The 23430-nt window shown below is 29.5% G+C and overlaps 3 protein-coding genes across 12 annotated transcripts in view; 1 reads left to right on the top strand and 2 right to left on the bottom strand.

Annotated features, from left to right (window-relative positions):
* LOC127289518 (plasma membrane calcium-transporting ATPase 3) overlaps window positions 1–10129 on the bottom strand; it is a 67620-nt gene extending 57491 nt beyond the window's left edge. For 5 of the 9 annotated variants that reach the window (XR_007844194.1, XR_007844195.1, XM_051317513.1 and 2 more), the window contains exons 1-2: window positions 9064–10128; window positions 5440–5533 (exon numbers count right to left, since the gene is read on the bottom strand). The gene's annotated coding sequence lies outside the window, so the exon portion shown is untranslated. Of the gene's footprint in view, window positions 1–5439; window positions 5534–9063 lie in introns of all 9 variants that reach the window. The other 4 variants (XM_051317521.1, XM_051317525.1, XM_051317534.1 and 1 more) reach the window with 2 other exon arrangements.
* Window positions 1–23126, top strand: part of LOC127289573 (uncharacterized) — a 29433-nt gene extending 6307 nt beyond the window's left edge. The window contains exons 2-4 of one of the 2 annotated variants that reach the window (XM_051317580.1): window positions 21788–22061; window positions 22175–22696; window positions 22928–23126. In XM_051317580.1, coding sequence (XP_051173537.1) covers window positions 21854–22061; window positions 22175–22696; window positions 22928–23016 — 819 coding nt within the window. In that variant the 5' untranslated portion in view covers window positions 21788–21853 and the 3' untranslated portion in view covers window positions 23017–23126. Of the gene's footprint in view, window positions 1–21787; window positions 22062–22174 lie in introns of both variants that reach the window. The other variant, XM_051317572.1, reaches the window with a different exon arrangement.
* Window positions 12575–19549, bottom strand: LOC127289585 (uncharacterized). Its single transcript, XM_051317594.1, has 6 exons — window positions 17817–19549; window positions 16869–16976; window positions 15145–15309; window positions 14961–15058; window positions 14101–14263; window positions 12575–13129 (listed from the first exon to the last, which is right to left on the bottom strand). Exons 1-6 carry the CDS (start codon window positions 17995–17997, stop codon window positions 12885–12887), a joined length of 960 nt encoding a protein of 319 aa, XP_051173551.1. The 5' UTR covers window positions 17998–19549; the 3' UTR covers window positions 12575–12884.
* Window positions 23127–23430: the final 304 nt, after the last annotated feature.

The following is a 23430-nucleotide window of genomic DNA, read 5'->3' as shown; positions in this document are numbered from 1 at the left end:
CACAAAACGGAACTTCCGTTTAGCTTTAAACTTCCTAGGTGAATGTCCCTTGGATCATGCTTGCGGCAAAAGGTATAGCAGCGCAAGCATGATCCAAGGGACATTCACCCAGAAAGTTTAAAGCTAAACGGAAGTTCCGTTTTGTGTAGAAGTGTCCAGCCAAATGGTGTTGGTTTAACGGATCATCAGAAGAAATTCAACCTTGCAAAAGCTATAGAACCAAGTCCAGGGCGTCTGAATCCTTGGAGTTGTAATTTCCTCCTTGGGAATGAGAGACTTCATCGCAGTGAGACAACGAAATTTAACGAAACTAAAGCATCATTGAGTATCGGTGAATGCAGCTCAAGAGAGCTGACTATAATCTGTCCGAAATCAATTAATAAAAATTTCTTCACTTTATTAATTATATTCAGCTTAAAAAAAGTAGTGAGTTTATACTAGCATAATAAAGCTAATAAATGAATTAAAATAATTAACTATATAATGACTTAGAAAGGAGGTTCTTTTGTAAATCAATAGATACTCTTTTTATCCTTAGTCACCGATGTTCTTATGTCGTTTCCGCGTTGGATACTTTGCTGTTCATACTGTCTGCAAATAAATAATATAAGAATTAAAGAAATTTGCAAACATTTGAAAGTTATATACTCTAAATTCCAAACAGTGATCTCCAGTTCGAATTAAAATTAAGCTTCACAAACCAAAAGGAAAAGATCCACTTTAAATATAGGTAAATGAAAGTCAAAGTGAAGAAACATGCTTAATTTTTCTAATGTGAATTTTTTAGTCTGAATTAAGTAGTTTATTATAAAATTTAAGAGAACTCGCTTTAAGGGATTAAAAATCTTACCTTTAACAATAAGAAATTTTTCTGTTGTCAATGGCAATCTAAGTTCTTCTGTATCATCTTAATTTATATTGGCCTTTACGGCATTTTGACATCAATTCCCATAAGTGGATGTACACCATAGTATTTTTATGAAGAAATACCTATAATGTAAATTGAAAAGTAAGTGCATTATAAATGAGAGTTTTTATAGAAGAGATCATTTTTTACAGCAATTATTTTAACTTATTTTAGAATAAAATCTTAATGTGAGAAAAGGTTACCTAAACATTACAGTAACTGTATAAAATCTTTGTGAGTAAATATTTAAATCATTTAGTCTTTATTTTATAAAAAAAGATAATTAAGTTATTCTTTTTAACATTCTTGACATTCCACTTGCTTTTTTAAGTCTAGTAGTTCTTCCAACTGTGTCTTAGTTTTATCAAAAGTTATCTATAAGCTGTTCCAAATGTGATTATCATTTTTGGCAGAAACTAAAGACCTATCTCTTTAGTTGCACACGCCTAACAGGTCTGGGTTTTTAAAAATTTCATCTAATTCAAATTTTATGAAACGCAAGGTTGATCAAACAGGAGGAGAAACGTTTGAGAATAACCCATTCCTTTTTATCACCATTGACTTTCTGATAAATTAAATAAGATCAAGTTCTTTAAGTCTTCTAATTCTGATAGACAATTTTGTCAGATTATAATCAAATAATGTTCATCACAATAAGAAATTAAATCAGTATTAGACAGTTTTCTGAATTTTGCCAACTCTACAAGTAAGGCCATGGATCTTGTAATCACATGCGTTGTTAAATAGTGTAAATTTATGAAGAGTTCAAGAAATTAGATAATAATTAGTTGAAAACAACAGACATAATAGACGGACACAATTTGTTTTGAAAAATTTGCACACTATACAATCAAACATATACAAACTGAGGAACAATTAAAAGGGCTAGTCAACTATAGCAAGCAATTACCTTCATAAGATCATTGACAAAAAGAAGAGAGAAATCTCACTTTTATAAGAGATCATAATTATTGCAAGAAACTGTTGATTCAAATAGTCTATTAAGAAATTTCGTTTGAAATTATCTATTTTCTTTCGAATGAGATACTTGAGCATCAGTAATTTTTCGGAATTGAGCACTTTAAGGGATATGACATTTTTATCTAATATTGTGCATTTGTAATTAGTCTACTCCTAAAATTATATTCCTAATGTTTTTGTTTTTTGAATTTTACTAAACAAGTAGGAATAGATTCCAGTAAACAACGTGGATTCTATATAGCTAAAAGCAAAGCTATCGATTAATAGATTTTAAGCTTACAGAGCATTAGCATAGTGATTAACAAAACTTTAATTAATAATATTTTTTTTATTTTATAACTTACATAACTTACATGATGTTAATGACGCTATTTTTTATGTTGTACAATTTACAAAATTTTACATTAGAGTATGATAATATTAGAACACATTTAAAGAGTTGGTAATATATTTTGCTAAAGTTAAATATGTTGTCATTACTTAAATTAAACATGCACTTTAATATTTCCCTTATTTCTGATTAAAACATCCCTGACCTAGCTGATAACATATCTGTTTACTGCAATTATATTTGAGTGATTAATTCTTTAAATTTTAATGTTGTCTTTTTCAAAAATTGCCTTTTACTACTCCTGTGAACTGTATACGAATCATTACTGTAATGTTTAAGTAACCTTCTCTGCCATCTGGATTACCAGTTGTTCTAAGATTAGTTAAAAATAATTAGCTTTTTTATTACATAAATTTGACAATTATGCACTTATTTCTCAATTTGCATTGTGGATATATCTTCATGAAAGTACTATGTGGCACATCTTTTACAAATCACGTTAGATTAATTAAAAATAATATACAAGACATAACCAGAATTAACAATATAATATTTTTAAAAATATTATATGTAATATTCTTAAATGGATAAGTTTCTTAATTATTGTACAACTCTATACAGAAAAAATGAACAAAAAACAAACAAACGTGAATTATGCTTTCACTTTATTTTTTACCTAATTAAAGTGGTTTTCTTACTCTATGTAGACGGATTCCAAGAATTATAGAGTATAATTTTCAAAAGTTCATAATTACAAATGTTATACATATTTATATTATTTATTTTATACTATGCGCATAAAAAATAATCGAAGCGGAAAGGACAAGAGAACATCCGGGATGAAGAATAGGGAAGACTACCTATGATTTTAGAAAAGAACCTCCTTTTTAACTCATTATATATAAAAGAACCAATTTCGTAGACGGTCCCAACTGTCGAGTTGTCAATAAACCTGAAATATTTTATAAATACAAATTTAAATATAATTTTATTTTATAATTATAAATAGTTAATTTCTTTGTGAATATAGAATATGATACATAATAAGCATAATAATTATCATTATTTTACATTTATAGTAAAAAAATAAACTTTGAAACTCGACAAATGGTACTTCTTCGACAATTGATTCGTTTACACTTAATTAATTATTTCGATTAATACATAATTATTATGCCAGTACAATCTCAATACTTTTAAAAAGCATTTACTTCTCTCTTAAATTAAGTCAGTAATATATCACCAGTAAATCAGCTGCAAATAGATCAATTAATCATATAAATACATTTTTTACCGAGGACTATATAAACATACCGTTTTTACGGTCCGTCGAGGAGAAGATTTCACTGAAAATTAAAAGACTTATAATTGATTCATAAATTAATTTTATTTTCAAATGTTATTTCTATATTTATAGTAGCTGTCAAACTTATTTTTGTAAAGTCATTACATATATATAAATGTTTTTATTAGAATAAATTGGATTAATATTATATGGGTGATTCTCCAGAAACTGGTCATTTTTTAAGGGTGTTTTTACACTATTCTACATATACTATTTGACATTAGAGTGTCAAAACAGGCGAGCCCAAAATTTCGAACACAACTTATCGATTTATAAAATATGAGACCATGACCTAAAAAAGTAAATGTTAGATTCTTACACTAAGCTAAATATCTAAGATAATTATTGTCAAACAAATTTTTTTCCATTATTTGAAATTATCACTTAGACAAATTACTTTGGACTTTCATACATTAAAGGGGTTGTGCACATGATACGTTACACGCAATTTTTAGTTATTTTAGACTTCTACCCCCATGTCACACATTGTTATAAAAGTCAGATAGATTTTTGTTGGTACTTTTATTGACTAAACAGACAAATTGAGACTACATCATTTATATTAAGAAAGTATTTAGAAATAAAATAGTACATGAGGAACACAATTCTTTTTGCAAAAGTTCTTTGCAAATAACACGGGGAAAAATTAGGTAGAGTCGCGGTAAATTACACAGACATGCATACAGTTATAACCAGGGCCTAGGAGGAATCAACCGTAATAAAAATATATCTTTTCTGAGTTTTGGCACATCTACATGCAATTTTTTCCCGTTTTGCTTTTCTAAGGTAAAACCGAAAAAAATTATATTTGTGGACTCCAGGTTGCAATAATTCACGAAATACGCCTAAAAATCAGCCTCCTAATTTTGTCCCCTTAATTTTGCTTAAGTAAATCGCTTTCATAAATCGGACACTAAAAGGAGTTTATTGTGAATCTCCTTACAATATCTGGTTATGCTAACGATTTAACTGATACAGTAAGTTATTTGCTATTGCAGCTAATAGATATTTGCTACATTTGATGAAAAGTATTAGCTTTAATCCTTAGCTGCCACAGCTAAGGATTAGCAATTCCGTGCGTGTAAACCCCGTATCCGGCCGACATTGCCGCCAGTTTTACTTCGCGTCAAAAGACATGGACAGATAACCGTGGAAAAGTTTTGTTAAATGCAGTGATATATTAGTAAGTAAATATTAATTATTATTCAAAAATGTTGAATGAAGAACTAATCTTTAAAAAAAATCCAGGTGTTTTTGCGGAATCACTGATTATGAATTTCAAATCAGACTTTTAAAATTCAAAAAGACAATAATCCAATATGATGGACAAATTATCAAAAAAACTATCACTTATAAAAAAATTGATATGATAGTTTTTTAACAGTCTACCATGTTGAATTTGCCTTTTTTAATTTTGAAAATCTGATTTCACATTCATCCACAAGAACGCTCAGATACCAAGTTTCATCCATCAATTTGTAAAAATTTCGCGTTTGTCTCAAATCCGTTATTCTTTGAAGGTTAGAAAAAATTCTGACTTAATTACGCAAATCTTAATATTCGTGTTCGGCGACCCCAAAAATACACCTAGATACCTATAATTTTCATTTAAATCCACTAATCTTAAAAAAAAACTAATCTGACACTCAAAATGCGACATATTTTTTGAGGTTTGAAAAAATGCTCATGTGACGCAATAAATCTGACTTCGGATTCGTGTTCAACGCCCCAAAATACATATAGTAAGGGGATCTGAGGGACAAGACACTTTTTTGTGGGGCTGTGTTATATATATATGTATTAGTGTACATGATACATATTAATGAATGGCCACTCTTTAATTATTTATTAAATTATATAATTTATTAAATTTACCTTCTTTTCATATGGATTTAGGTCTGCTTTTCTTTTAATCACAAGAACTGGATTTCAACGCATCCATTGAAAGCAATCCTTCTCAAAGTGGTCACTGAAAAGTAAGATAAATTTCAATGTATAAAAGTATTTGTTAGCCGTGATCAGTAAAGCACTCTTAGGTTAGGTCTTAGATTGGGTAGTGCGTTAGGGGTTCGATCCCTGTAGGGATTAAATTTAACTTTTATATTTGATGTACACTGAAAAAAAATTTATTTGATTCAAATAATCGGTTATACTTAACTATTTAAATAAATTTATGAATTACCATATATTTATTTATTTTAAGTCTAGTAAATATTTATTTGGTTCAAATACATAATTAATAGATAGTAGGCAAGTAAATAATTTATTTTGATCAAATAATTTTTATTTAATCCAAATAATTCTTTTTTCAGTGTATCAGAAAATTGGAATTTCATGATTATACGTATATTTTCTTTTAAGCGGAGATTACCGATACTATATGCGAATCCGAACGAATCTCGTCGATTCCAGTAAAATCCTAACTCATGCAGTGAGAATTCTTGTTAGTCACGAATTATTACGGAGTTATACGAGCTAATTTCGGTAGCGATAGCCGAATATTCACAAGTGAGTGATTATTGGTTATTGATAGCATAATAATTATGGGCTATTTTATATTTTAAATCATAATATGTTTTCGTAGAAAATTGTTTTGTAAAGAATAAGTGTAGACGTGAAAAACGGCTTCATTCAATTAAATTATTTTATAAATTAGAAAATCCTTATGTTTCAAGAATGAGTCCGAAACATTGATACTACCGAATTATACAATGTATCTTTATTAAAAATAAGTACCAATCACTTTAAATAAAACGAAAATTTCCTTAATTTAAAAATAGGAAAATTACGAAAATTACTAGCAATCCTTTAAAATCTTTAATGAATTTTACAAATATTGTTGAATTGGATTCTGAGTGAACAGCTCGTCGAACGTTTCTCATACACTAGGCTTCATATATTAAATTCCCTATATCATGATATGTAATTCATATGAGCTGAAAACTTGAATAAAAAATGTATGTACCTTACTTAAAATAAAAGTTTAACATAAAAACTAATATCAATTAAAGAAATTATTTCTATATTTTAAAATGTTAAAATGAAGAGACACAAGAAAACACCAGATAAATCCAGTTTTTATTAGTCGTAACATTTATCCTTTGTATTTACAGTGGTCGCACTTTCAGCGAAATGTTGAGTATTTGCGTCATATATACGACAAAGAATACTCATTCGCGTAAACTAAAAAATTTGCATATAAATAATATTATCCTACTATTGAACACATTAAAATTTTAAGTTCATTTAAAAATGTCAAACCAGAGCAAGTTGAAATATACATATAATCAAAAATCTTGTTTAAGTGTCAAATTTAAATTATGCACGCTATTCAAGATTGGATTCCAATCTTGGATCAATCCTCGCGGAAGTCATATTCTACCATAGTCAATTGTTTTGTCTAATCTTTTTTGCAATGTTAATTTCATGACATATCTTGAATTAATGTTTAATGAACTGATATTAATAGTAAAATTTTTTGTTTATTTCTTTCATAATAATGTTTTAATTAAACATTATTACCGAAAAATCAGAGCAATAAAAGATGTAAACGCTTAACCTAAGAATGAAAATCTCGCACGCGAGGGGTGGGATCGAACCCAAAACCTAACAAAGACGCATCGCACTTAGACCACGCAACCACTCTGACAGTGACAGTTTTTACAGAAATTGCTTTATTAATATTTTATGTAGTTAAAATTACTGTTAATAATAGTTACAACATTTGTTAAATAAATTATTTTCAGAATTTGTATAAATGAAAAATCTATTTACTCGGAAAAAATTTGTTATCAGGAACAGCAATAACTTTGACTGGAACAACGAAATGTTTCACTAAAATAGCGAAAGTTTTTGCTATTCTAGAGAAACATATTGCTGTTACAGATAAAGATTTCTTTTTGTGTATTAGTTAAATAAAGAATAAATTTACTATTGTTAAATTATTGTTAAAAATGTTTATTTTAAAACTTTGTATGTAATAAAAAATACCATCAATTGGGCTACTTGTCATGCATTTTTAAATAATAATAATTTTTACATAAATAAAGATTTAAATATCAATCCATTCGAGTTATAATTAAATTTTTACAGTCAGTACTTTAAAGTTTTTTTTTTTAGTAGTTGTTAAAATTGAAGTTATTTGCAGTAGAATTAACTAACACATGCTCTTTAATAATTACAGAAATGTAGGATATTATTAATTTACAATTGTTAATACAACAATACTTATAAATTTTTCAGTAACTATTTTTATTCTTAAGCTGTAAATATTCAATTATTTTTCAGTAGTTAAAGTGAAATACAACAGGATCATAAATCTTAATGTAGATACAAAAATAAATGTACACCAGAAATTATTCTTACTGTTCTCTTATTTCAAAAAAATCTTTTGTTTATAAATGATTATAATGTAGTTATGTATGAGTAAAAATAATAGAAGGAAATAATTTAAAAAACATATATTTCACTTATTTGTTTTTATATTTCTTAATACTCAAATTACATAAAATTTGAAAAAACTATCTTATTAAGTATATTAAAGAAATATTAATAATTAGTAATGGCATATTGAGTTTTTCCAAAAATGAATTTTAGCACAATTCAGCACAATATTTGTTTTTTGAAAATTTTAACTTTACTGGTCTAACTTCCTGGACATTATCTTTTTGTAATATCACTTTTTCACACTGGGGTCAGCATGATCCCGGTAGTTATTTTATTCGCACAGAAATGTGGCAGCTAACGGTTAAATTTACATGAAACATTGACTATTCATATGAAAAATTAAATGTAAATTACATGATTTGATGGAAAAAAAATGTATATTTCTTGGATAGTAAGTAAAATATCAATTTTTGCAAAGAAAATTTTGTTAAGATATGTAAAATTTATTAACAAGGGTAGGTATTTTAAAGGTAATAAGTATCTAGAAGAATTTAAAAAATGAAGTTATGTAAATTTGTTTCTTTCTCACATTTTAGTTTATAATGAAAAAAAAAAATGACTGATGGTATACTGTCATCTACGAGAATAGTTGTGTTACGGATTCATAAAAAAATTCTTCACATTTGGAAGATTGAGTAGATATTTAGGTCCCTTGTAATAATATTCACGATAATTTAAAATAGTGTAGATGTAGCCTAGATGGAGACGACAAAGTCGAGAGCTATGACCACGCCATGCAACCGACATTGTATAGTCGCATTACATAATTTTCGTAATACTACAGTCGGTAATTTCTAGCGCTCGAAGAGGGTGTGGAACAAGTGCATCGGGTCGCAAGGGTGGTGGGTTAGAGGAGCGGAAAGCTGTGAAGCAAGTGTGTGTGTACATGCGGAGGAGAAAGGGGTGCTCTCTCTCTCTCTCTCTCTCTCCCTGTGAATAGAAGGAAGGAAAAGCTTGATAAGTCAGTAAGAGGAATTCAAGGATACAAGAGAAGAACACACTGTCAATGAGGAAGGTGGACAATCAAATGCTACAATTGAAAATAATACTCACCTTGGAAGGTCTGCAAAGTCTTTTAGTGGAGGTGACAAGAGAAAATTGGATGTCACATACGCCGCTTCATCGGGTCACCGCCGCTTTGCTTAATATAATATAACACTACTCTCAGCGCCTTCGAGGGGCGCGCGCGCACACTAAAAATAAACTCGCTCGCAGCCGTTCCTTGTCGTTGATTCTTCTTCCTCTTCTTCGTATTTTTCACTTTTTATAACGTGCTCGACACATTTATATGGAATCTTAATTTGATCACATGAACCTGTCACAATCTTATCCACAAAATGAAAATTTCAGTCACTAACACATGTTTCTTCTTCATACAGATCTGTGACGAGGTCGAGGTTATGCGAGGAAAAGCTAGGTGTGGACGAAAAGGGTGAGAGTGAGAGAGAAACTAAGGACGAAAGTGGGGATTGAAATAGTAAACTTTCAAATGTATGTGTATGTGCCTGAGAGAGAGAAAGAGAGAGAGAGAGAGAGAAAGGGGAAGCAGAAGCCCAAGGGCTAAGATCGAAGAAGGAATTAAAGGGTAAATGATGAAAGGAAAAACGTAGAGATTAAGAAGATATCTCTCTTTCTTTCTTTCGCTACTTTCTTTCGTCAGTGGTACAGATATAGCTTGAGCACCAAAATTTTGTTCATTAATTCACTATTTATCACACATATATATATCCTTCTTGCCAGGCAAACTTTACTCACTTATTCTTTCTTCAATTATAACGAACCTTATCATAAACTTGTTATTCACAAATACACGCTGCTATTATATCTGCCACTGATTTTGTGAAACTTAAAAATAATCACATCACTTAAAATCCTTTTAGCCATAGACACGTAAAAGAAGAAACAGTAAAGACAATTCTCACATTCAAAGGAGCCTTTTCTTTAATTCCTCTTTTCATATAGACTTTGAATTTTAACACAATTGAGGAAACAATTATTTTAGAAACAAATCTACTAAAACAAAAAATAGATAGGCAAAAAGAGGGTCACGACTTTTTTCCTAAAATAGCGTAATTAAGTGCACAGAGTGCACAGTACTATGGGTTCTTTCAGACTACCGTAGTTTCATTTTGTGAGAATTCGGATCATAAACGCATGCGCTTTGATATGCCCTTGCGCAGCAATCAACCCACTCACCCACCCATCTATCTATAAGCTTCTTCCCCGATGACGTCGGAAGCTCCCTACTGCCACTAACCCCTTGGCTTCGTTATTTCCATGTCAGTGACGGCGCCTTTTTGTCCAGGATACTATTCCTTTACAACTGTTCTCTGTGTATATTAATAAAATGTTTACTCTAATACAAAAAAAAGAGGAAATTCTATTTTATACTCTTTTTTTTATTACATTACGAGTACGTAATGAAAAACGTAATCAACAGTGGCGTAACAACAACAAGGCGACTTTGAGTAGTTACGTTACGTAATTGCTATGTAACATCATGGTAATAATGTTACATAACGAAGTTATGTATCCGTTACGTAACATAAAAGTAACACTCATGTTATGTCCCCTAAGAGCATTCGGATATTCAAGATATCTTACGGATGTCCTAAGGATAACCGGAAAGTAGGATATCCATAGATATCCTGCAGACACCCTAGAGATATCAAAATTTCCGGATATGGATAGGACGTCCATAGGATATTTTGAAATGTCCGTTGCTGTTGGGGTCACTGTAACAAATGTGTTACCAATCTTCAGAATTGTTACATGTAATTTTTTAGCAATGCTGTAATTTTGCAAAACTTATAACACAATACGAAGTTGCAATCTTACACAATTTGCACGGCAAGCTTTATGCAAGTTTTCGTGCCGATTGGAAAGCTTCCCTCGCACTACTGGATATCCCGGGATGTCCTAAATATCCTGTAGATATCCTGAGACTATTTGCACGATATTTCAAAGACATCCTCTAGAGTGCGTCAGTATGGATATTCTCTGGATATGTTACAGATATCCATAGGACATCCGAAGGATATTCATAAGATGTCCCAAGGACATCTCAATTATGTCCATTTCTTGACATCCTGTAAGAATATCTTCATGATATCCCTAGGATGTTTTGAGGATGGCCCAAGGATATTGTCTATACCCTTTTCCATAATATTTTACTAATTGGCGAGTTTCTATATTTAAGCATTATCCAAATTAAAATGTTTATATTACTTTAATCAAAACAAAAATGTATGAAAGAAAAATACATCAATTAGGCTTCGAACGAAAACAATTACATAATCATTCTATAACAGTGTTCACTGGGACTTGGTAAAGAAGATAGCTTTTTTCTTCAAATAAAGTATAATAAAAGTATGATATTAAGAACAAACACAATATCGTTTATAAAATTGTGACATCTGTAAAAGCTACAATTCTAAGAAACTAATCTTGAGGTCGTTAATGAAACTGGACAGACAAAAATTCTGGCTTCACAGTTTGAAATGAACAACCTCGTATGAGATTTAGGATTGGTGAAAGACAGTGTAAACTATTCTTCTATTCTATTCTAGAACAGATCTAGAACAGTTGCAGGTTGTGCGCACTGGGAAGGTTTTCTTGTACCGAAATTGATAAGCATATTTTGCACTGACGTTAACGGACTCATAAATGAAATCAAAGAAAATTTTTGCGAAGCAAAAAATTGGCGTCTTTTCGGCAACAACAGTCGCCAAGATGATAAAGGACTACAAGAAATTAGGATGCTTAATGAATTTGAAGCTGCATTTCTTATATTTTTATCTTAACAGGTTTACACGTGGATTCAGATTCAGCGACCCTAAAAACATTTGGTATATCAGATCAGAAACAAATTTTTTTGTGTGTGGTTATGTTAGGGTACGTTTATACCATCGTCAGCATGGTAACTTTCAAGAGTATAAGACATAGATGATTGTTTTGTCTCTCTCACTCTCGAAAGTTACCATGGAAACCAGTCAGCAAAATTTTTGCTGACGATGGTATGACCGTACCCTTGTTCTTATAGAATTTGAATGTGAAACTTGGCCATAACTTTTGTCTTTTGACAAAACTCGATCAATAGTATTCTACGATTCAATAAGTCAGGACGTAGGCGATTCTCGATGAGTGTTAAGTTTGCTGCGCGAGCGCTGCAATCATACAAGTCGAATCACCATCTCTAAGATGCGCATTATACTTTTTTCAAAAACTACGCAGAAAGTGCGACTCAAAGATTGTTAAGAGGGAAAAATCAATAGATTTCGAAATCTACCACATTCATTTTGTCACCAATGTCAAAATGTAGAAACTAAAAAACCTTATGAAACTTATATTGGTCGGAGTTCAGATGGTTTTAGAGAGAGAAAGGATTGTTTTAACAGGTTTCTTATTCTCATTAGTATTATGAATTTGTTTCCTTTATACTTTATTTTATTTAGAATTTTAAAATGATATTTATCTGTTGGAAAACAGTTATAAATTTATCTTAATATAAATAACGTAATAAGTATCTACAAAGTTTAGTTTTAAAAAACTGATAACAAGAAAATTTTTATTTTACATTTATTTTTTAAAGTTTTTGTCATAGAAATAACTTGTAAAAAATTTAAAAATATGTTTTAAATGTACATTTATAATATACAATTTAAAATAATATCGTTTATAATAAAATATCTTATTTGGTCTGAAAATTTCTACAACTGATGTTTTTAGTTCATAAGGCAACTGGAATTTCATATACTCTACAGTAATATATGAATAAAAAAATTTCTTCAACTAACCAGGCAGGAATATATTATTAACAACTGGCACGCTCTAACAGTAAATTTTTTGTTGAGTCATTAATAAAACATACGACATTAAACTTCTGTAGAATGTGTTTGAATGCGCACTTTCTTCTGCGAGCCATTTCTTGAAAACGTTGGACTATGTGTCGAAAATCCTGGATTATGGATTCCTAAAGGTTTTGGTTTTTTCAAAGAACTTCTGAGTGGCGAGGAGACACTAACCATACTTCCTGAAGTAGCAACAGATGCTATAGAACCATTGCCTGCAACGGATAAGTAAGGTGTCCTACTAGAATCAGTCATAGACACTGCACCTCCTGAAAATAGAACAAAATGATTTAGTTAGATTGGAATTATAAGTCAAATTACATTACATGGTCCTCTTTATGTGTAAAATATGAATAGTGAAATCACAGAAAATTAAAAGGCATTAAAATAAGCTGCAACGCTTATTATTTTAATCCAATTTTGCTTATTTTAATCCATTTTGGTATTAAAATAAGCAAAATTGGATTAAAATAATAAGCGTTGCAGCTTATTTTAATGCCTTTTAATTTTCTGTGATAGTGTCTTGTATGGGATGGGTACTTAGTTCAGGAACATTAAAGTTTTTTGGAGGTTGGGGTACGGGGTTTAGAAAAATTAAATACAGTTGGAAGAAGGGGAATTTTGGACAGCTCAAACGTTGCACTTTTTGTTGTTAACTTTTGTTGTGTTCGTTAAAAAGAAGTCAGTTTTCAATTTGCACTGGGTACTTAGACCTTGTGAGATGGGGTAAAATGGTTAAAAAGTAATAATAAACTGAAGAAAAACAAGTAAAAATAACGTATTTTTGAATGGAATCTTGATGAAGAAGGGGTCGGTTGCTTGATTTTTGATAAGGGAGTCTTTAATTTACTTGGATACTTTGGCCTTGCGTATAGGGGTCAGATGGCTTAAAATTGATAATGAAGTAATGAAAAACAGATAATAATTGTTCTGAAATGAAGAAAATAACCGGTTTGACGGTGGTAATATTCTGAAAAAACACAAAATTTAGCATGTTAAATATTGGAAAATACTTTGAAATGGGATTTTAATCAGTGATCGTTGCATTTTGTTTTTAAAAATATTTGTTGTGTTCAAGTATTGTTGTTTTTTTAATAAACAAGTTTTATTGAATTTCGAAAATAAATACTCTCAACCTTGATATGCTATATCTAATGTCGAGTTTGAGGAAATTCCCTTTGCTTTTTTTAAAAATTGATTTTTAAGGTTATTTATTATTCTATATTAATACTGAATTTACCATTAGTAGGTTGGTGATGTTCTCTATAACCAGGATTGTTTATTGTAGTGCCTGAATCGCTTTGAATCGGTCTTAACTTTGTAGGATCCCCTCCTCTTCGAACATAAATCCCTTCATAAACAGAAGATACAAGGATGATGAAGCTCAAAGCGATGGAAGCTAACTAAAATAATATAGATAAGTACATTTATATGAAAAACATGTACTGAAAAAATAGACACAATTATTTGAAATGAATTCTACCAACAAAATTTTTTATATTCTTTAAGTTTAAAGTTATTTTCAAATCAACAAAAAAGAGGATTTTTAGTTTATAGATAATTTTTTCATAGTTGACAATTTTTGCGAATATATATGTACACGGAAAAAAAGAAAAAGTAACATTTACTACTTTAAAAGTAAAATTGGACCTGTCCGAAGTTTCTGCGCATCTCTGGCAACTTTTACTCCAAAAATAGTAAAATTTACTTCAGAAATAGTAAAAATTACTACGGAAACAGTAAAATTTACTACAGAAATAGTCAATTTTACTATTTTTCGAGTAAAAGTTGCCAGAGATGCGCAGAAACTTCGGACAGGTCCAACTTTACTTTTAAAGTAGTAAAAGTTACTTTATTCGTTTTTCCATTTTTCTCCGTGTATATGTAGTATATACTATATATTTATTATATATATCACTCTGTGGAATAATGGATAGTTGTCCATTCTACTGAGCACTATTATTTAATATGAGCTAAAGTATATTTCATTATATAAAATATAGAGTGTATCACCGATCTCGGTTTAAGATTCTCAACAAAAAAGACTCAACTTCTTTACTGAAAGTATTGCTAAAAATTATATTTAAAGAAACGAATTACCTGCATATAGAATCCTTCTCCTCTTACAATAATAAAACTATTGGCTTTATCATCCGTTTGTAGTGCAAATAACCCAGCTGCAACAATGGCTAGAAATGCTAAAACAGAAAAATAATATACAATTAATTTATCTTTATGAATTTAAAAGTCAATCAATATTAAATGTTTTTGATTATGTACATACTTGCCAAGGTAGATAGTGCAATTTTCCCAACAGTTGCCGTATTATACGAAACAATCATTCGTTTTGCTGACGATGCCATAGCTAATTGAATGAGTGTTATTCCTGTAATGAATGCGAGTAAAACTGAAGTTCCTGCAGCAGCTAAACCAGAAACCCATACAGCAACTACAAAATTTAAAATAATAATTTCACTTCTAAAAATAAATTTTTCATACCAATAAAGAGGATTCTTTGTATTTAGAGTTACGTATGTTAAGCATCCAATAAATAACAGACATCTATTTTTAACATTTAACCATCCCAGATAAGGAGAAATATGTTCATCTTTTAGATTAAAAATAAATTTCACACATGAATTGAAAATTTTTCCAGCTTATCATTGAGTTCTTCCGTCAGATCATTATAAGCCCAACAATAGTCAAAATGAGGTAAGATCACCGAAGAGACAAGTTGGATTTTCAATTTAATAGTGAAAGCTTTTCTATTTGATTTAAATTGATTCAATGTTGCGTAATCATTTCTACAAATTTCACCAACATGTTTCTCCCAAGAAAGAGTTGAATTAAAAATAAATCCGAAGTTCTTAACTGATACATAAGGAATAACTATATTGTTTATCTTAATAGGAGAAGACTTTTTTAGATCCAAGTTAACATCCTCCTTAATCAGTGCAAAATTTTTATCAAACTCATCAAAACTAGAGTGTACATAGATTTGTAAATCACCAACATAATACATATATGCTTGGTATGCTGAAGAACATCTCCCAAATCATTTGTAGAAAGTATAAACAGTAAAAAACCCAATACCGAACCTTGTGGGACACCTGTTCCAATAGAACCCCATTAATTTTAATACACGGAGAGAAATAGATGGTACGGGGTACTATCTAGATAGTATTAGGTATCATATTTGATCTTACATATACGGACAGTAATCTAGATTGTACGGGATACTATACATACTGTACGGAGTACCATCTTGATTGTAAAGTGGGTAACATAATCTCACTTTTTTAACATCTAGATGGTACCGAGTAGCATATAGATTGTACCGGATACCATCTACTTTTTACCATCTTAAGATCATAATTTCTTACCATCTATTTCTCTCCGTGTAACAATAAACTATGAAGAACAATGTCAAAGGCCTTGCTAAAGTCAAAGAAAATAATTATATAGTTACTTTCCTATTATCAACAGCATTAAGTATGTCATCAGTAATCTTAAGTAAAAGTTTTTGAGTAATTAATCCTTTTCTAAAGCCAGATTGAAATGAATCAAGAATATTATTAGAGTCTACATATTTAATTAACTGAGTATGTACACACTTTTCAAGGCACTTTGACAGGCCACACAAAATAGCAACCGGTCTATGCTCTCCAGGATGTTGCGGAATTTTAACATTATTAACAGGTTTAATAAGAACATATCTCTATTCACTGAGGTTTGCAGATACTGATTATAAAGATCAAGAACATAGGGAAGTAAAACAGGCATCGCTTTTTTAACATTACTAATAGAATGACCATCAAATCCCTGCGCTTCAGTCTTTATACCTTTTAAGGCATTTATAATGTCAGAACGACAAAAATATCTTCAAAATAAAAAAGATTATCATCAAAATTAACATCAAGAAGGATACTATCTATTATAATTAGGATGTTATATTTCTAATTGTATAAAAGTACAGTTGAATTATGTTTACAATAAATATATACTTACAAACTGGTTTAAATCTGGATACACCCTGACCACATTTCTCACGACCATAGAGTAAATATTTGCATTGTCTCCATGGTCCAAAGTATCCTTTTTCAATTCCACTACCAGCTAAAAGAAAATTAAATTTTAAATCTTACAGGTGCATTTAAAGGTTTTTTATTTTAAAAAATGAGCAATTGTTTATTTAGATAAATAAAAATTTAGTAAAATAAGAAATAAATAAATATAAATTATAAAAAATGAAATTCTGTAATTTGATAAGCTTATAAAGTTTGGGACAAATAAGTCACGTTTATCTAAACATAAAAATAGTTTGTTAAGTGGGTCCTATTAGAACTAGAAGATATAGTTAAAAAGTAATTACATTTATCACGAAAATGTTAGTTTATAAATGCGTTTAATTTATAAGAGAAACATTCCATATCATCTGCGTTTTAACGACATAAAATTAACACAATATGTGAATTAAAAATTACACGGTACAACAGCATTTTTATTTCTGGGACTAAAAACTACCCTAAAAACAGCGTTCTTAAAATTTTCATGGTTAAATTTCTTGGCGATGGAGTTTACGATTTCGTGTTCAATGTTGAATAATCTATAGTAAACACCCTAAACCATTACTGAAATAAAAAAGGCAAATTTTGTTGTTCTGTGCTATATGTAAATTAGGGACGCATGAAGAAGTTCTAAAAATCAATTGTTAGAATTTTCATTTAAGAGAATTTTTAGAACTTCTTCATGCGTCATATTAGACAGTGGCCCAACAGCACGTAAATTTTCAGTAATATTGACAACAAAACATTGCCTCAATATTGACATTATCCCTGCAATATTGCTGCAAGTTTAGAATATTGAGGCAAATTTTCCAATATTGCTGCAAGTTTCGATATCGTGCAGGTGGTTTAATTCCTGCGGATAAGAATTTTTTCATTTCGATTTACTTACCATCAGGATTTGAAAAATATCCCCAAGTTGGCAAAGCAGTGACTGCTGATTGGAGAATTACTGCCAATAATGCTAAACCCAAAGCATAAGTAGATATACGTGCAGCTAGTGCCCGTTTTTCTCCAAGACGTGGGTTGGTCGAAGTTGAGATCACGCTACTCACAGTATGTGGATCTGCCATTCTTCATAATATTATATATATGTATATATTTATACATATATATTTGTAACTAGTACAGGATTGCACAAATGACCAAGTAATTCTAGTCACATACTTTTCTTAAATAATATACTTTTTCTAAAGTATTTTAGTATTAAGTGGACGGAAAATATATCATGTTATTCAGTGAGCAAGTTAATTTCACAGTCTTATTTTCAATATTTTCATTATTTTCTATTTTAGTAAACTTCTTTTTTTATTACAGTAGTTTAAATAGTTTACTTTAAGTAAACTTATTTTATTATGACTGCAATTTGTCAAAAACTGTTCATCCTTTTCTGGGATTTATGTTAAAAACATAAATTTATCTTCAATAATACTTGCATTTAATAATTCCATAATACTTTTTTGTTTTACAATTTATTTTTTTATGGAATACTTTTAATTACATTTGTGCGTGTGCATAAATATATAAATATATATTAAGCCCGTGTGTATTAATTATAAATTAATTCTACAACACTCCTTCTTATATACCTCATTTCTTTTATTTTATTACATTCTGTTTTTTCATTACAAAATTTTTAAATAGGTTTTCTCTTTCTACTGTTTAAAATGTTTCTATTTACAAATGTAAAAAATTTATTACTGTTTGTGGTTTAAATTAGAATATCTTGAATACAATCTTTTTTTTGTACATTATATTTTCTTCTGGGCGTTTAAAACATTTTTCACAAAAGTTTGTTGTGCTTCATGCTTTTGTTTTTGCTTTTGTAGATGTTCTGTTCAAAATAATAATTCATAATTCTGTTTAATTATATTTTGATTGTTTATAGCTTAATGACAATATAAGTCAAAGATGACAACAGATGTTAAAGAAGTTCTGTATAGAGTGAAGGACGTAGGTTAGGTCCGTTAAAACTAGACATCATGCTTCCTTAGTGTTTACAAACTTATACCGGCATAGTCTGTTAATCATTGCGGAAAATGTATAACGGACTCTTCTACTCTTTCCTTTCATATTCCTTCCTTTCATTTTAATTTTTAAGTTCTGATTCTATTCCATCCTTATATACAATTAAGGTCTCATGTGAATATATTTATGCATATATAGTAGTTATAAATATTTGATAAAAAAACAAAAAAATAATCACTAATTAAAATTGCAAGAGATTGTAGTATCACAGGAAATCACATTTTTATTGTTTCAAAATATATATTGTACGCAATTATATACATGATGTTTCGAAATGGAGAACGCACCTTTGCCACTAGTCACAGGAGAGGCTTTCGAAGCACAAGATCGAGACGATTGAGAAACACTTCTGACAAGGTCACTTTCTAATTTTAAAACTTTGGATTCACTTCTTTTTTTATTGCTCATCACATTTTTTCATAGAATTTTATTACATTACACATTTAAAAACCATATGAAAAATAAGTTCACTAAACATTGTTTGTACCTGCGTATTTGAGACAGTATGAAAAAGCGTGACATCACGAGTCTGCGCCTTGCATAGTACTAATAGGAATTGTTGACACCGACAAGCTATATTCCAGCCTTTAAGCTTTCTATTCCATACATCAGTGACGAGGATCCCTCTACGTTGTTATACACATTTTCAATACAAGTAGAGTAGTACACATTATACACACATCAAAGAAAAATTTTAATTTCATAATAACACAAATATTTGTAATAAAAACAAAACACATGATATTATGAAATTGAAAACGGAAAACACGTATTCAGAAAAAAAGGTGTGGTTATATGTAAACTCTACTTCATTTGGAAAATAAAACATTTATAATAATTATTATTACAAAGCAAATAAACAATTAGTTATTATTTCAAATTAAGAAATCAAATAGTAACTCCGAGAAAAAAATAAAAATATAAAGTTTAAATAATACTTTGAAAAGTATATTATGCAATACTAATTATTACTATTTAAAAAAATTTAATACAGCACAATGTTATTTTCTAGGTGTAAATTGACTCCCACGCAGTAAAATAATTTTTTTTAATAGTCCTAATTAAAATCATCAATTCAATGAGGAATTTTATACTATTTATTTATAACGAAATATGATACATAAAAGATTCTATATATAAAATGTTATTAATTTTAAAAAATGATTAATTTATAGGAAACAGAACTTAGCAAACATAGTTCCAAGTTTTTCAAAATTATCAAGATATTGAAGAGCATGTGGATTATTTTTTCTGTAATAAATTAATTTTCTAGGCCCCTCCCTGCACCAACGTAGTAACGCCCTTGAAAATTATGTAACATTTTATGCTTGAAATAACCCAAGAGGGGATTTACTGGTTAAAAAAGTGTACACTTGACTATAATAATTACGTTATTATTAAACTTATTACCCAGATTATTACACTTACTCACGCATAAAAGTCGGAGTAATGTCAAAATACTTACAACCGGCGAGATACCGGCTAGGTAGTAAAATAGAATTTATATACACGGTACCAGGCCGGCAGTTGAATACCGGCCAAGTACCAGCTAGGTACCTAAATTTAAAACCTGCTTTTCAAATTCGTAATCAGCCACCCAAAAAATTCATAGGTACCTATTTTTGGGAATATTTAAATATTTTTTAAATTTTATCCTCCATATTGAATCCGCCATTTTGAATTTTAAAAATCTATATCTTAAGATTCGTAATTAGAGACCCCAAAAACCCCTGGATACAAACATAGAAATCAAACAATTTTTTAAAAGCTCGTTCGCCATATTGGATCCGCCATTTTGAATTTTTAAGTTCTGATATATGAAATTCATAATTAGTGTCACCAAAAACTATGATTTTATAAAAAAGAATAATAAATAATTATACTGCCCCTGTACATTGATTTTTTTTCAAGCGTAGACGTAAGCCTCTACAAGTAATGTGTGAGAATTTGTGTTTACACTTTTGATAGGAACCTTGAATTACTTTGAATTATCTTGAGTTATTCCGAATTAAATTGAAGTATATGAATTATCCTCAATTATTTGAAGTATCGTGAATTATTTTGAAGTATGAAGTACCCAAGTAGCACGATATATCAACCAGATGTCACGGTGATATCACCGGGGAATGTCACCGTGACATCAGGAAAATGTCAAAATGTCCGCCTTACGGTGATATCACACGGTGACATCGAGGTGATATCATGGTGACATCAAGGTGATATTACAGTCATATCACGGTGATATCATGGTGATATCACCGTGATATCATGTTGATATTTTACAGGGACTTAAAATTTTTAATAATTTAAAAAATAATAATAAATAAAAAAAATAATAAAAATAGTAAAAAATAATAATTTTTAAAAAATTTTAAATCCCTGTAAAATATCAACATGATATCACGGTGATATCACCATGATATCACCGTGATATGACTGTGATATCACCTTGATGTCACCATGATATCACCTCGATATCACCGTGTGATATCACCGTAAGGCGGACATTTTGACATTTTCCTGATGTCACGGTGACATTCCCCGGTGATATCACCGTGACATCTGGTTGATATATCGTGCTACTTGGGTAGGTGTAAACCAAATTATTTAGTTATTTACCCCTCGTATTTAATGAATTAGTAGCAAAATTTAGCTTTTAACCAAACCCAACAAAATTCAAATAACCGAATTCAGTTTAAATGAATGTCGTTTAATGTGACAGAATTTTTAAACTAAATTCAAGGTCATGAAACACTTTATATGTGCGATTCCTATAAACATAATTATATGTTGGTTATAGAAAAAATGTATAATACATTGTGTTAAATATTCTAGTAGTTTAGTTGCTCACAGTACACTGAGGAGTTGACAGTCTGTTTTAAAACACTGTTTACAAGTAAAATGTCAGAAAAAAATGAAAGCGTATTAAAAAAATCTGAAAATCGCAAACGAAGCTTTTCTATCATGTCACTCCATCATCATCATCATCAAAACGATCAACCGCAGTCATGTACGGAAAAGCAAGAAACTGAAGAAGAAAAATTAAATTCTCTTCGTAATCAATTTATTATCAATAATTTAGAGAAATGTCATGGGACTGATGATCGTGGTATGTTAAAATTTAAATTGTATCACTTGGTATACATTTACTATCCCTACTGAAAATAAACAGAATTGTTCTGAAAGACTTATTCCGCATATTTATTAGATTTTTCTTTACAGATGGTACAATTACAATTATTTATAACAATGAAGAAAATAGCGACGATATCCATGACGAGAAGGATTTAAATATAGTAAAAGCTGTAGGCACAATGACAAATGAAAGTAGTGCTATTTCTCAGCAACCCGATCACAAAGTATATCAATTGCGTGAATTTAGTCTTATTTACACAATAAAATGGTTAGGTACATTCGATGAGGAGAATGAAATATTTACCATAAATCCGAAGATATTGGAAAATTGTCAAATTGTCGTGGACAAATCAACTTTAGAATTTGAGACAATCTTTTTGCGGATCTTTCAGCTAATTAATCCATCGTTATTGTGTGGAATAAAGTTAGATAAGAATGTTATTATTGTACCGACATTGTCAATGAGAGCGAAAGGTTCATTTATCAGTTTTCACGATGAGTTTGAATACATTTCCGGTGGACAAACAGTTCGTGATTCTTTAAGTAATTTTGTTTTTTTCGATTATGGTGGCACATTTACAAAATCACAGTGTCCAGGCAAGAATGGAGGTAGTTTTACAACTTATCGTTTCTTAACTTCCAACATGATTGTTTATCGTCAAGAAATTAAAAAAAATAATTGCACTGTTATTCAAACTTATAATAAAAATATTTTTAACATTAATAATCGCAGAACAGCTAAGCTGTTTCTGTTTAGAAATAATCAATTTTTTAATATAGTCACCCAAAGTGAAATTTCATATGAATTGTATCAACCATTTTTTACCGTTTTTAAAATAGTATGGTCTAATTACAAACGCAGCGAAGATGGTCGCATGGAAATTTGGCCGACAATAGAAATAATTGCTGCGTGTGTTCAGCTAATTTAAGTGAACTATTTTCTAAATAAAGTTATAAAATAATAATAAAGAAATATATCATAATTATAAAATTATCATTATCATGTAATATGCTTTAATAAAAATGTTTCAAAGTTAAATATTGTTGGTGGCAGCGGTGGGATTTAACACTTTTATTATATAACTATAACTATTCCTTATATTAATATATTAAGTAAACAAATTGAAAATTCAATTACAAATTTTCAGAAATTTCTAAATAAACCCTTATTAATTAATATTAATTATTAATTTAATTTCGGTAAAGTTTTTTATGTTTTGAAGACTTAAGTCAAAACAACCAAGATTTTTTTATGTATTCTAGAACTTATTAATTTATTTATCATATTATATAATATATAATTAATGACTTATTAACATTTTTTAAATGTAAAGACAGTTATA

The sequence above is a fragment of the Leptopilina boulardi genome, unplaced genomic scaffold (assembly GCF_019393585.1).
Source record: "Leptopilina boulardi isolate dan_hultmark-lab unplaced genomic scaffold, ZJU_Lbou_2.1 LbouV2_123, whole genome shotgun sequence".
NCBI classification, from domain to species: Eukaryota; Metazoa; Arthropoda; class Insecta; order Hymenoptera; family Figitidae; genus Leptopilina; species Leptopilina boulardi.
Note: the sequence above shows the minus strand (reverse complement) of the source record. Positions and strands in the feature narration are given on the sequence as shown.

Coding starts and splice junctions, on each gene's coding strand:
- LOC127289585 (XM_051317594.1), bottom strand. CDS start 17,997: ATGGCAGATCCACATACTGTGAGTAGCGTGATCTCAACTTCGACCAAC. Junction 15,310..16,868: donor ATCCAGATTTAAACCAGTTT/GTAAGTATATAT, acceptor TAAATTTTGTAG/TTGCTGTATGGGTTTCTGGT. Junction 14,264..14,960: donor GAGAAGGATTCTATATGCAG/GTAATTCGTTTC, acceptor ATATTATTTTAG/TTAGCTTCCATCGCTTTGAG.